At 37.8% G+C, this 13326-nt stretch overlaps 1 protein-coding gene across 3 annotated transcripts; it reads right to left on the minus strand.

Annotated features, from left to right (window-relative positions):
- Nucleotides 1-2180: 2180 nt before the first annotated feature.
- Nucleotides 2181-9958, minus strand: LOC131332725 (common plant regulatory factor 1-like). Of its 3 annotated transcripts, none has more exons than XM_058367036.1 (12): nucleotides 9810-9958; nucleotides 7870-7962; nucleotides 7652-7696; nucleotides 7418-7513; nucleotides 7243-7323; nucleotides 6476-6636; nucleotides 6252-6300; nucleotides 6105-6150; nucleotides 3794-3942; nucleotides 3451-3528; nucleotides 3004-3129; nucleotides 2181-2757 (listed from the first exon to the last, which is right to left on the minus strand). In XM_058367036.1, exons 2-12 carry the CDS (start codon nucleotides 7927-7929, stop codon nucleotides 2518-2520), a joined length of 1131 nt encoding a protein of 376 aa, XP_058223019.1. In that variant the 5' UTR covers nucleotides 7930-7962; nucleotides 9810-9958; the 3' UTR covers nucleotides 2181-2517. The 3 variants fall into 3 exon arrangements, with proteins under 3 accessions (XP_058223019.1, XP_058223006.1, XP_058223013.1); XM_058367023.1 differs by having other exon boundaries at nucleotides 9793-9947; XM_058367030.1 differs by lacking the exon at nucleotides 9810-9958 and adding an exon at nucleotides 8622-9363.
- Between the last annotated feature and the right edge of the window lie 3368 nt (nucleotides 9959-13326).

The following is a 13326-nucleotide window of genomic DNA, read 5'->3' on the forward strand; positions in this document are numbered from 1 at the left end:
AGCGGCCTCGGTTACCGAGACGGTAACCTGGCCATGTGTTCCGAACCAATGTCCCCTTGGAGGCGCGGTCGTCAAGACGATGGCGGCTAAAAGTCTAGTCATACGGTTCGGTTTGAGGCTCGGTTAATGATGACGTGGTATGCTCTCGCTTCGGTGCTCCCTTAGCTTCCCAGGAAAAGCTATGCCAAGGAGGGTCCATGAAGATTACAGGGCAGACGTAATCATGAGAATCAGACCTAGCCATGTGCTCCGTAACCGCCTTATCCGGTGCGTCATCTATGATGTCACCCGGGTGGTTACCCGAGCGTGACCTCCACGCGCTAGCTTGGAGGCCAAGCAAACCAAGATCTATAAATACAAAGGGACCTAACCTAAAGAGGTATGCCATTCTTCCCTAACCCTAGATCTATATTCTCCCCGAGGTCTGATTTGATCGTCGGAGGGTCACTGGGCTACTCCAGCCCTAGTGACTTGTTGCAGGTCCAGAAGCAAGAAAACGAACCTACGGAAGGAGAAACCTAACCCAGGCCAGGTCCTGTCAAATCGAACCCCTACAATCATTTTTCTCTCTAACTTTCTTCAATCATTATCTTTATTTTTAATTATTATTTTATTTCTCTCTACACTCATTATCTACAAATTCAAATCTAAAATCTCGAAATGAACGGGGTCATGATTTGTGATGAAAATACCGATGCGTCATGAAGAAAGACCAATAATACCATGTGGCGGTTTTTTTGCCTGCACCATTTGGACCACTACCGAAAGTTCACATGCGTTTTGTGAGGGTGTGTATGTGCTTGATAGAAATAGAATAGTACAGTAGTATTTGCCAATTGGGCCCCACTTGACACTATGTAAAGATGGCGACTGAGGGACTCAGGGGTCCATTCTTTTCAAGACAAAAAGGTTCCGATCAGGCACTTAACGATATCCGATCAAACTGATTTTTTTGAACACTTGTTCAACTCGACCAGCTTTACGAAGTGAACGTTTCCGATCGTCAAACCAAGCCCGGAGCGGGACTCCCTGGACCGGGACAACAGCCCCCCTGAGTCCGTCACGGACTCAGGGGGGCTGCTGCCCCTTCAAGGGACAGCAACGTGCTGTCCCGGCCCAGGGGGTCCTGCTCCGATCTTAGTTCGACGATCGAAAATGTTCACTTCGTAGAGCTCGTCGAGTTGAACAAGTATGCAAAAAATCAATTTGATCGGATATCTTTAAGTGCCTGATCAGAACACATATAACTTGCTAATAATGGGTTCTATTAGATTTGATCCAGTGTTTCGGATCCATTCTTTTCAAGACAAAAAGGTTCCGATCAGGCACTTAACGATATCCGATCAAACTGATTTTTTTGAACATTTGTTCAACTCGACCAGCTTTACGAAGTGAACGTTTCCGATCGTCAAACCAAGCCCGGAGCGGGACTCCCTGGACCGGGACAGCACGCTGCTGTCCCTTGAAGGGACAGCAGCCCCCCTGAGTCCGTGATTGAGATACAGTAAGTTCATTCAGTGGGCCAGCCAACATGGCTCCCGCTACTTGTAGGGTGGATGTACGTCTGAGACTGAGAATCTATCAATCATGAATTTTTAATTTTCTACTACTACAAATATAGAAATCCAGCTTGATTTCAAAATTCAACCACGAGTTCGAGTTTCATCCGGCTATAATTTTATCCTATACTTGGATCTGGTATTTGTGGAGGAAAAACTATTACTCCTAAGAAAGTGTGAAAGAAATTAGGTTGAATTTGTTTTTTTCCCTCTTTAACTGTTTCCAAAAATGAGCAGATAATTGAGAGATAATTGTGTCTTAATTGATTTATAGTGCTGCGTACAAAAAGTTTTTTCTAAGAAATGAGATGTCAAAAAAAATACCATATATATATATATATATATATATATACACACGCGCGCGAGTTAAACCATACAATGTGAGCAAACAAAGTTTTTTCTCCTTTGCTTTTTATATACTCTTCCTTAAAGTTGTTAGATCTCTTATATTATAAATACATCCTCCAAGCATGTTTCCACACCCTTCTCCATGGTGATCCAAACACAGCTTAAAGACAATATAATGCAAGCTCATTGGTGCTATTTTTGACTACAAAAAAGAGTAAATTGAAAAGGTCTTAAATCTCCTCATGTTCTGGAAGATTAAAAACACAGGACACAGACATCTCCATGAAATCTATTTATCCCAAACCTCTTCAAGGGTCCATAAAAGCTGCTCAAGTAAGTTACACAAACCAGAACTATAGTTACAGTGCCTGCCACCCCTAATCTATTTTATTTTAGTTACATCAGCCATCATGGCACTCTGAATCTAATAAAACACACCTCAGTTCTACCACAAGAGAGCTACATCACAAGTAACAATCAGTCTTTTTTTGTTCTTAATTCCTGTTCTCGTTATTATCTTCCTCTACGACTGTTAGCGGTGACTGTGGGCTTGTAATTATGCCAAAATCACACGATGTACTTAAAATCTAAATGCGTCTCCTTTCCTCAATTAGCTAGCGGCCACAGCATCAGTCCTCGGACTCGCATCTAGAAGCTGCCGGAGCTTTGCACCAGAGTTTGACTTATTACTCTCGTACATTAGATCACCCCCTTCGTCACTTCTATCAATGGATCCAGAATTGTTGACTCGAGCCAGAAGGTTCTCTGTATTTACAGGGATCCTATTATCATCCATCTTGGTTAAAATTACCAATTCTGTTCGTCCTCCTTGTGCATCTTTCAGTTTCTCCTGAGATCAAAGCAGTTTTATGAGCTCCCAATAAGGTGAAAAGACAAGAAGTGGATTGCTAACAATAAAGGTTGTATTCAGATTATGCTTTTCTGGAGAGAATTATCTAGGGAAAGGAAAGTGATAGGACGCCAAAGAGAGTAAATTTAGGATTTTCACTTCATTATCATCTTTTATTTTCTTCCCCCCATGAATCCCACTCCCTGATCCAAACACGACCATGATACGAAGCAAATGAAGTTATACCAGTAATGTAGTATTTTCAAGCTTCCGTTTTGCTGAATTCTCAGTTAGCCGATTGATTTCTGACTTGAGTGTCGTATTCTCAGCTGTCAGGGATTCAACTCTTATTGCAAGTTCTTCAGTCTCGGCCTGCACAAGGAAAATAAAGCAAGTAGACAAAGTGTGAAGGAATTATTCACAATTGCAAGAATCGTAGTGTATAAACCTACAGTGAACACCCTTTTTTTGAACGGCAACCTACAGTGAACACCAAGATCATTAAGGTTGTGTTTGCATAAAAGTTTGGTGAATGCATTTGTCGACGAAAGGGAAATATAAGAAGCTAATGAAGTTCGGAAACTAAATATCTTTCTTTAGTTTTACTAACACTATCCTGTCTTGTTGGTAACTCCTTCAACATCCTTGCACAAAACATAGACTGTTCCCCAATAATTTTCAATTTTACCATACCTGCCTCCTCAATCTGGACCTTCTTGCAGATTCACGATTAGACTGTTTCCTTCTTTCTCGTTTAAACTCCCGCTCATTCTGAGTAGAAGATCATCAATAAACCAGACAAAAAAAAAAAGAACAGTGGTAAGACTTAACAATCTCCTAGACATCGTCTTGCAATCCAAACCTAATGCATATATCCATGGAATATCGAGAAGCCATTCAAGCTCTTTGTTTTTATTTTTGAAGAAACAATTAATCTCAACAAACATATTCCAGCAAGCCCAACTAAAATATATGTGATGGGAAAGACCAATCAGAAGTAAAGAGGGAAAAAGAGATGAACCAAAGTTGACAGCACCTGTAACCACGCTTCTGTTGCATTTGCGTTTGGGAGCTCCAATGCCATGGTAGCTCCCACATTGACACCCATAACTTTATCAGGAGCTCCACTTACTTTAACTGCTGCAACTGGACTGTCCTGGGTTTCAGTCTTCCTGTCTTCACCACCTGTTGGCATAACAATCAAGCCAAAAGATAAATATATTTAGAAATTACACCACACAAAATCCTTCTGACAGGAACCAATACCATTCCTTCTTTTTATTTCTCTAAGTCTCTCATTCTGGATGTTTCAATAGTGTTTGTTTCTAAAGGGCAAAAAATTGACTGGGAAGACTTCATGTACAGCAAACAAAGTTTTCTGTGTAATAGGTATTGGCATATTGTTCAGCAAGTATCTAGCGTTGGATTTTCATCCATTTGCAAATTAGACATTTCCACAGTCCCTACCTACAAACTGCAATGCTATGAATCCTACGAGATGCCTAGAAAAGCAAGCGTGTGCGCACACACACACGCACGCCCCCCAACTAGAAAAGATGTGGAAGGGCAAAAGGTCTTGACTGGTTAATACTGAATACCACTCCTAGAGTTATGAAGACTAAGTCGGATATTTGCTCTTTACCTTTCAATCAAACATGCTGAGATCAAATCTCACGTGGTTCGGCAATTACCCATGTCCAAGGGTCCAGACGGGAGGAGAGTTTACAATCGCTCAAACCCCAAACCCGTACATGTCCCAATTCCTTATACGTCTGTTCAAAGAATTGCGTATGGGTAATACTGAAGCCGCCCTTACTAGCAGTATCAGTACTGTCTTTTTCCCAGCTTTTGTTGTTGCCAGAACTATGTGGTATGGTTCAGCAACTACCCCGATCAAATCTACCTATCTTTGTGATGATTTACTAGTATAAGGATGTACAACAATAGTACAGAACAGAGAATCACAAGATGATCATGCACGTTTTGCATGTAAGCGGAAATTATGCAAAGTTTGCAAAGTCAACTATGGAGGTTTTGCTGCTTCTCTTTGAATTTGAGCAACCCTTGCTTTTCACGTGATGGAAATCTCCAACCGCAACAATGATAAAATATACATCATGAGGACCCACAGATGATTTATCAATTATCCCACTTCTTACAAGAAATGGAGCCAATAATATAATATTTCAAACGAAGTAGTATCCACAGGTAGAGTGGACAGATACAGGCTACAAATCCATAGATCTTTTTTGAGCAAAATTCGATAGATAGAATTACAACTATTTCAAGAATTCTTTGATGTGATAACCTGGGTACCAGAAACATACACTACCTTTGCTAACGCGGTCACACACGTCTACTATTATGTAAAGGCAATACCTCGCTTGGTAAATGGTACCTTGGATCTCGAGAGATTTTGTGATTTCCCATGTCGTCCAATGGGGGGATCAGTAATGATTATTCAACTTATTTGACAAATGTGTTATTCGAAACCACACAATGGCTCCAATTCAACTTCCGTTCAATATTGAGAACTACCACCACTTTTCCAGAGATTCATCACATGCCGTGGATAGGTCAGTGATGCACCACTTTGCCCATCCTACCCTAACCGTAGAGTTTCTATAAACCAAATGCCAACCTCTCTTTTTTCTCTTTTAACAGCCTTGTCAGTTTCTCTCGCTAAAAGTGATCAGGAATCAATTGAATGCTGCGGGGCAATGACCCAAGAACCAAAAAAGATAGCTTTAAAAACCATGGACACACAACACGTGTGCCACGACTTCTAACATAAGCAACATGGGCACTTTTATGAGGTCACAGCTCCCTGCATGGTAAGGCTGGAGCTGTCTCTGAACCATTCCAAATGGTAGATCTCATCTACAATCCATGCCGCCCTCCCAGCAATCCACACTAGCATGAGAAACTGGATAAATTTTGCACTTTTTTTTTGCCTTCTATATTTGCTATACTGTCTAACTCTCTCGGCTCTGATAACTTTTACACCAGAATTCTGTCAAGGAACTCCAATCAAGTGGAATGGACAAGTCTGACTAGTGCGCTCCTGGTATGCTTACCACGGCACATGCCATATAAGTATGATCTAGTCTACTAGCAAAAGAATATTATCGATCCAAAAAATCAACTCAAGTCAAATAAGTCTTCTTCGCAATTACGTGGGGTCGGTACTTTGGATCAATTTCTTACGTCTATTCTAAGTCATTCTTAGTTAAGTGTAATGTAATCATGTCCATTCTTACTACTGACTGCACCTATGTTGTCCATCCTACTAGGAAATAGCAACCTACAGAAATAGTGTTTTTATTCAGAAAAAAAATTGAGCTTACCAATAGTTGTTTCCTCGCGGCTTCTTTTCCTACCATTTTCACGCGCCTACAAAAGATAAGAGACTGCTAAAACATGCAACTCTTTCGCAACACTGTACACTAGCTGGTACAAAGAATGAAAGAAACGCGCAAAGAGACAACTCTTACCCTTGCCATGTTTCCGTTACTTCGATCACTTGAACCTTCTGTCTCCTCGCTGTTCACATGACCATAAAATTCAGAAATTAACCTTCCCATTGGAGGTCTAAAAGGGAAAATCTATGTGTGCAGGCATTTTCGGGAAAGATAAAAAGCCTACGTAGTACTTCCTGACTAGTAAAGTATACTCAATTGCTCTCAAGTTATAATAAAGGCAAGTCATTACAACCTACCTCTGAGAATGAGAATTGTTAGCTCCTCCTCCAGCACTGTCGGTGCTATTTCCATTGCCTATCGACATTGCTAGCCCATCAAACCTTTTCAACTTCTTCAACAGTCCTTGATCTGTATTTCCTGATGACTTGGAAGGTGGTTCCATGTTTGGCATAGCAGCCTGCATTCCCACTTGCAATAAACCCAAATTCCATCCAGTGCCATTCAGATAAGAAAAGCAAGTTATGCAACAGCGCCTCTTCTCTCACTAATGTAACTTCCATTTTCGCAATCAAATAAAATGCCAAGAACAGAAGAAAGATGGCTGGGAGATCGAAGGCTTTGATAACAGAAGAAAGATGAGATGGCTTGTTCATGGGATAATGACCACCATAGAAAAGCGGAAACAAATAAAAAATCTGGAAAACAAGCACACCCCTACAAGATTTCAATCTGATGTCCTAATTATGGTTGCATTTTATACACACAACATTTCTTATTAGATGGGGCCAAAAACAGCGAAAGGGGGCAAGAATGTTAGATTCATTGAGAGCCATATTTATCATTAAGAAACCGAACATTCCGAGGATATGCCTAATTGTCAATATACAGTCTACTGATGGAAAATTTCAGGAAGCTCATCACTTTCAATACACACATTTTCTACTAGGAAGGCAGTACACCCATCTTCTACTAGGAAGGAGCACCCCATGAACTCAACTATGAAACATTCAAAGATCAACCCATTCTATTCTGATACTGAGACATACAGAGAAAGCTGACTTACAAGAGGAACTCCAGGATGTGCATATACACCTCCATGCGCATAGAATGCCACATAATGTGGCCCAAATGGTGGCATCATAGGCTGCGAGAACAGAAAGTTTAAGGTTTAAGTAACATTCTCTTGATGAAGTACTAAAATTTTGCCTCAGCTTACATGACTAATGATTGGACCATACCTGTGTTGGTCCCCACATATAAGGGTGAGGAGCATGACCAGGTGTGATGGGTGAGTTGAAATATGGTGGTGCAGCAACTCTGGGGCCATAGTATGCCTGACGGTATGAAATACTATTTCATCACTCTGTAACCACAGATTTATGGAAATGATGACTAGAATGTTTCTATCAGACAAATAATGTTGAGGCAGTTATAACTATGGATGCAATAAGGGCACGCATGAAGTGGAAAACCTGCATTGCTGCCCAATCGGGATAGACATGGATGTTGGCTTGATCCTGTCAATAAAAAAGGAACGACCAATATTCGGTAATCAACAAACATGTAATGAAGTGGTTGTAAAAAAATGGAATGATGAAGATGTGATCAAAACACCTATTTCAGACACTCTCAACCAACAAATCAGGAAGTCCCATACATTTTCCAAAAGAATGTATAATTGTTAGCTTACCGGTGGAGGTGAAGATGTTTTCTCAGGCTTAGAAGGTTCTGTCTCTTCACTATTACCCATAGTGAAGCACCAAACTGGAACTCTTGACTGATTCTGAGATGACACACACAAAAAGAAAAACATTTTCACATCCGTCTCTACAAAATGGTTTTGAACATTGATAAAGAAAAATATATCCCAAAATAAATAAAATTTGCATCATTCAGATACTATATTGCTTCATAATAGTACCCTCACCACGAAAAATGAGAATAAGGGGATTAACAACTCCTAAATACAGTTCTGCAAATTAAGTTCATAATGTCTAGGAACCAATATTCTGTAAGTTCCTCAGGCATTGCTATCTTTGCAAACATGGTAAGCTTTAAATAGACAATTTACTGCAAAAAATAAAATAAAAATGATAGCAGGAGTGCAGCTGCTAAAATCCGAAACTAATCATCTTCATGATCTGGGCCAGCACAACAACGTCAACTTCCACGCGCCCTCACCTAAACAAATACACAAACAAGCATCCACAGGCAATAGCACATTTGAGTTGTATCTCAAATTCGGTATCCTCGCAGTCAAAATCAGTGTGTAACTTGGCAAAGAGCTAACTAGTTCAAGTTCCAAACTGAGAGATTCCAAAAACAGCTTCACGTTATTGACCAGGACATAGTTAATACTAGCAGAGGCCTTACAAGCTACTTTCAGAGCTTTACATAGCTTAGCATCCTGCCAAAAACAGACTAAAACGGATGCTACTTTACCTCAACTATCATTCACAAAACTCACAGCATCCCACTGAAGCTTATTAGATCCACCAGTTAAAAACTGCAAAGTAATTCGAGTTCTAAGACTATATACCCACCTTTTTCTGTCAGTACAACACCATTTATTTTATTAAACAAATAAATCCAAGATATTAGCAGGCAATTTAAGCTAGGCGTCCTAGCAAGCAATTAACACTAAAATGAACCTATATAGATCAATTAATAAGTCAACTTTAGTTCCAGATACTCTGATTTGAACCAAAAGTAAATTACAGAACATTTCATATACCAGGAAAACATGCTACAGTATATACCAGGAGCTCAACAAAAATACTAACAGGTTACACAGCTAAGCTCTAAACATATCAAACACCATGATTTGTTATATTATATGGGAGATGAAGAAAAGGATATTAACATACATAACAGAATTGATTTACCCCCCAAAAAACAACATTGTAACAGCATCCAAATATTCACACAGCACATGTAAATAATACTATCTCCTGAGTCAATTAAAAAATTTGATGAATTTTATACTATATAAAAGAGTTTACATAACAGGGACATTATTGTCTTTCCTCATCCCAATAAGATGTAAAGCAGATAAATTGTCAATTATGATTTATGCCTTTTCAATATAAACTAGAAGGCAAATGACAAAACAGTCCTCATGAGTAGTCTAAATTTCCATGACTTCTACCCTTTTACTGTTTTTTTGATCTCTCTATCTCTCTCAAAGATTTGCTTATATACACAAAATTGTTACATACAAGAATGCTGAGCAAAAAAAAAAAAAAAAAGTTGTTACATCAAAGAATATCATATATCCAAAAAATTTCGAAGTTCTCAAATTTATAACAATTTTCCACGACATGAAGGAATCACTTGAAAGCTGGTATTCAAATCAAATCATCTACTAAAGATACTTAAAATTCAAAATCTACAACAGAAACTCCATGAGATCAACATAAGCATCACCTCCAAATACGCAAATTTCACACACACGAAAATCCTCTACTGAACCAAAGTAATTCCAAAAAAATCATACAAAAAAAATATTCAAATTCAACATACCTTCAAGTCTCAAATTTCAACAAATCTCACGAAAATATTATTCAAGTAAAAAGCTCCGGCTATCGTAATTGTGAAAAAGGAAAAAATATACTATAGAAAGCAGCATACCCCTGGTTGCTATAATTCTGCATTCACTTTCTCTCTCTAGTTTCTCTCACTAGAAAACCTTTGAGAGGGAGGGAAGAGTTTTATGCAGAGGGTGTAGAGAGAGAGCCAAGGGGGAAGGTCCACGTCACGATACACGTGTTCGTATGAGATGAGCGTACGTGTGCTTTACATACAGAGCCCTGGTTATATATTCAGAATTGGGCCTGTGGTGGTTGTTGAGTTGGCCCAATTTTTCTATTTATTCTTACATTCACGGCCGCCGTACACGTGGCGGAACTTAGCACGATGTATGCAACGTGGACACTACGCCAGCGAATAGAACGCTGTCGTGTCAATGACGTGGTTTATTTTATATACTCCGTAGTAAAATCAACTAGAATGGATAGGTCCCTTGGAATCCGCCATGGGCCAGTCAGCAACGACTAGCCTTTTGACAAACTTTTTGGGGATTTTTTTTAGGGGTAATTGATTTTCAAACTCCCATTTTTTATACTCCTATTTACATTTTTTTTTAATCTTTAAGCAAGAAAAATACATGCAATTTCAACACTAAAAATAAAAAGGAAGTGTGAAAATCACGTTTCTTTTTTGTGTGGCCTGTTTTTTTTATTGATTTCTTAATTTTTATTAGATTTAGGTCAAATTTTATACCACATTGTCTATCTCGGAGAGAGAAATCACAAAATTATAAAAAATGTAGACCAAAGTTGAACACATTCATATAAGATGAAGAAAAAATATAAAAATACTTTGTGTTCGGTTTGCAATTTTGAGATTTATTTTTTAGATAAAAAAATTCTATAGATTTGCGTATTTTTTCATCTTTAGTAAATTTTTTTAATATTTTGACAAACTCTTTTACTTTTTAAATAGAGATATGCTATGCACATCCAAAAAGTATAAAATAAGTAAAAAATTTAACAAAAAATCACTAAAGACGAAAAAACACGTATGACGAAACAGCCAAAAGTTTTGGAGAGATTATTTTTGAGAGGCGAACCAAATAAAGTGATTGACTTTTTAGGTCTTTTTTGTTGTCTTATTTGAGTTTTTTTTTTTTCAACTTTAGTCTATATTTATATTTCGATTACTCTCATCAAGATAAACGATGCGGTGTAAAACTTTGATCAAAATCTAGATAAATTAAGAGAAAACAATCAAAAGGCCGCTCCGAATGTGTTTAGGACCGCCCATATATATTCCCTCTCTCTCCCCTCATCCAACCACTCTCTCTCCTCTTTTTCTCTCTTTAAAATTCGAACCGTCCAAACGACGGAGTACCACGTGTGTGGTAGCCGGTGCCCATAAACTTCTCAGTTCTCAGGTTGATGTATTTGTCCGCCCAGATTAAACTTTTCACTCATTCCTTTACTAACTTCCCCTATGGCAATTTATTTGACCTTCGGGTTCTACCATGATAAACTCTTTTATTTTTGGGTAAATTACATTGATCTCCCCTGAGGTTTTTTGCAAATACACTGACCTCCCTCAGGTTCTAGAAATTACTATCATCTCCCTTACTTTACAAACTACTATGCACCTACCTCCCTTGCCGTTAAATTATGATTAACGGTGTTAACTTTGATGAGTAAATGACCAAAATACCCTCAGTAATTTTAGATTTGAGTGTCTTTCATGCTCTATATAAACAAATTGTTTTAATATTAGCATATCACAAGTTTAAAAACAAAATTTTATTTTTTGAACGATATTATAGAAAAGAATAGTAATGTTTTTTTGAATTATTTGAATGTTCATATCTTTTTAACATCTATATTATAAAAAGGGACGGGTATCTTTAGGAATATTCCTTCTCAACGGTTCAGATCTCCCTGACACAAATTTTATCTACCTATACAAACAAATCCAACAGTCCAAATTTCTCCACCCTTCACATACAAACCAATGGCAATTTAGTAAATAACTTACATTGTTTGGACAAAGATAAATATGGTAATCTTCGTTCAAAAGTAACTCTCGGCTGAGTAGGAAAAAAATTAAAACACTTCCCATATATAATTTGAGCAAGATTTGCCATCTACATAACAATTGATTTTGGGAAATTGCCGACTTCCATTTCAAAATTTAAAATTGAAGGAAACACTTTCCATATATATTATTTTTTCCTACATATTATCACTTGGAAGACATTCTTTTTTTTTTCCCGGCCGCCTAGCTATTGTGTTCTCTTTGATGATGGTTTCTCCTATTTTTCCCCTTGAAAATGTATAGGTAGGTTTGATACACTGATTCTCCTATGCGTTCTCTCCTATATTCCTATTTTTGTTTCTTTTCTTTTACTTTTTTGTATTATGCAGAAGTGGTTCAACTTTCTGATGAGCAATATTGAGACTGAATCTTTGAAAAACTACATATTAATGTGAGTAGTTTGATCATTGGTTTCGTTTCTATGTTTTATTTTAACATTTGTTTTGTAGATAGATTCGATTGGTTGGATTTTCTTTTATACTTTCCTCTGATATTTTCTTTTTGCAAGAGAAATTGTCATATTGATGAAGAGCAACCAGAGGGAAAATGTGAAAAACCATATCATACGTTATTTTCTTTTTGTTTTCTCTCTACCAATAATCTATAGATTGTGCACATGATATCTCAACTTTTAGTCAGTGATTTGATTTGATTATCTATCTAATTGTTGAGTACTTTGATGTTACTTGAAATGCGAGTTTACATTCATTTCGTAAAATCCTATAACATTGTTTCCATAGCTTTTTACTTATTTTCAATTTCTGCTATAGTTCCTAATTATTTTTGATAAACTGTTTTTTACTTTCTATGGATCGAGTAGGAAGGAGGTGATGATCGTGATTTTTGAGGAAGCCCTCAGAGTTGAACGAGAAATATTCTCGGTAGTGTTTTGTTATTTCTGAACAGATTGTTTCTAAACAAAAGTCAAATGATTCTATTTAATCCTATTACCACCAACGTTTAAATTCAATATGCATGTATCCAGAGATGGAAGGTGGTGGTGGAGGTCATATTATTGGTTATCCTCTTTCGAATGACTCACATTCTATCTTCTTCAATTCTTTTTAGGGCTCCTTGTTTATAAGGACATACTATAGGGTTTAACAAGCAATTAGTCCATCTAAAGAATTTATAGCGGCTCCAGTCCTTTTTATCACACGCGTTCTAAAATTACCCATATTACACGCGTTTTCAAAAACATTTCAGAGACGAAAAAACCTAATCGCGGTCTTTCTCGTCGATCCTTTCACGGTCGTCATCGTCGATCTTTTCATCGTCGCTGCCATCATCGTTATTGTAGGCGTTCCTTTCACCATCCCTGTCGTCATCTTCGCTGGTTTTCGACCATTTCAACAGGTAATTTAACTTTTGTATTCGTTGCTATTGTCATCGTGAACAGCGTCATTCCGATCGTCGTCACTTTCCTAGGGTTTTAGCGTCATTTACTGGTTTTGTCACTTTCTTTATGTTAGGGCTCATCAATATGTTAAATATTGTGTAATGGAGTATTTGCATGTGTTTACATTGT

This window comes from Rhododendron vialii, chromosome 1a (genome assembly GCF_030253575.1).
Source record: "Rhododendron vialii isolate Sample 1 chromosome 1a, ASM3025357v1".
Lineage (NCBI taxonomy): Eukaryota > Viridiplantae > Streptophyta > Magnoliopsida > Ericales > Ericaceae > Rhododendron > Rhododendron vialii.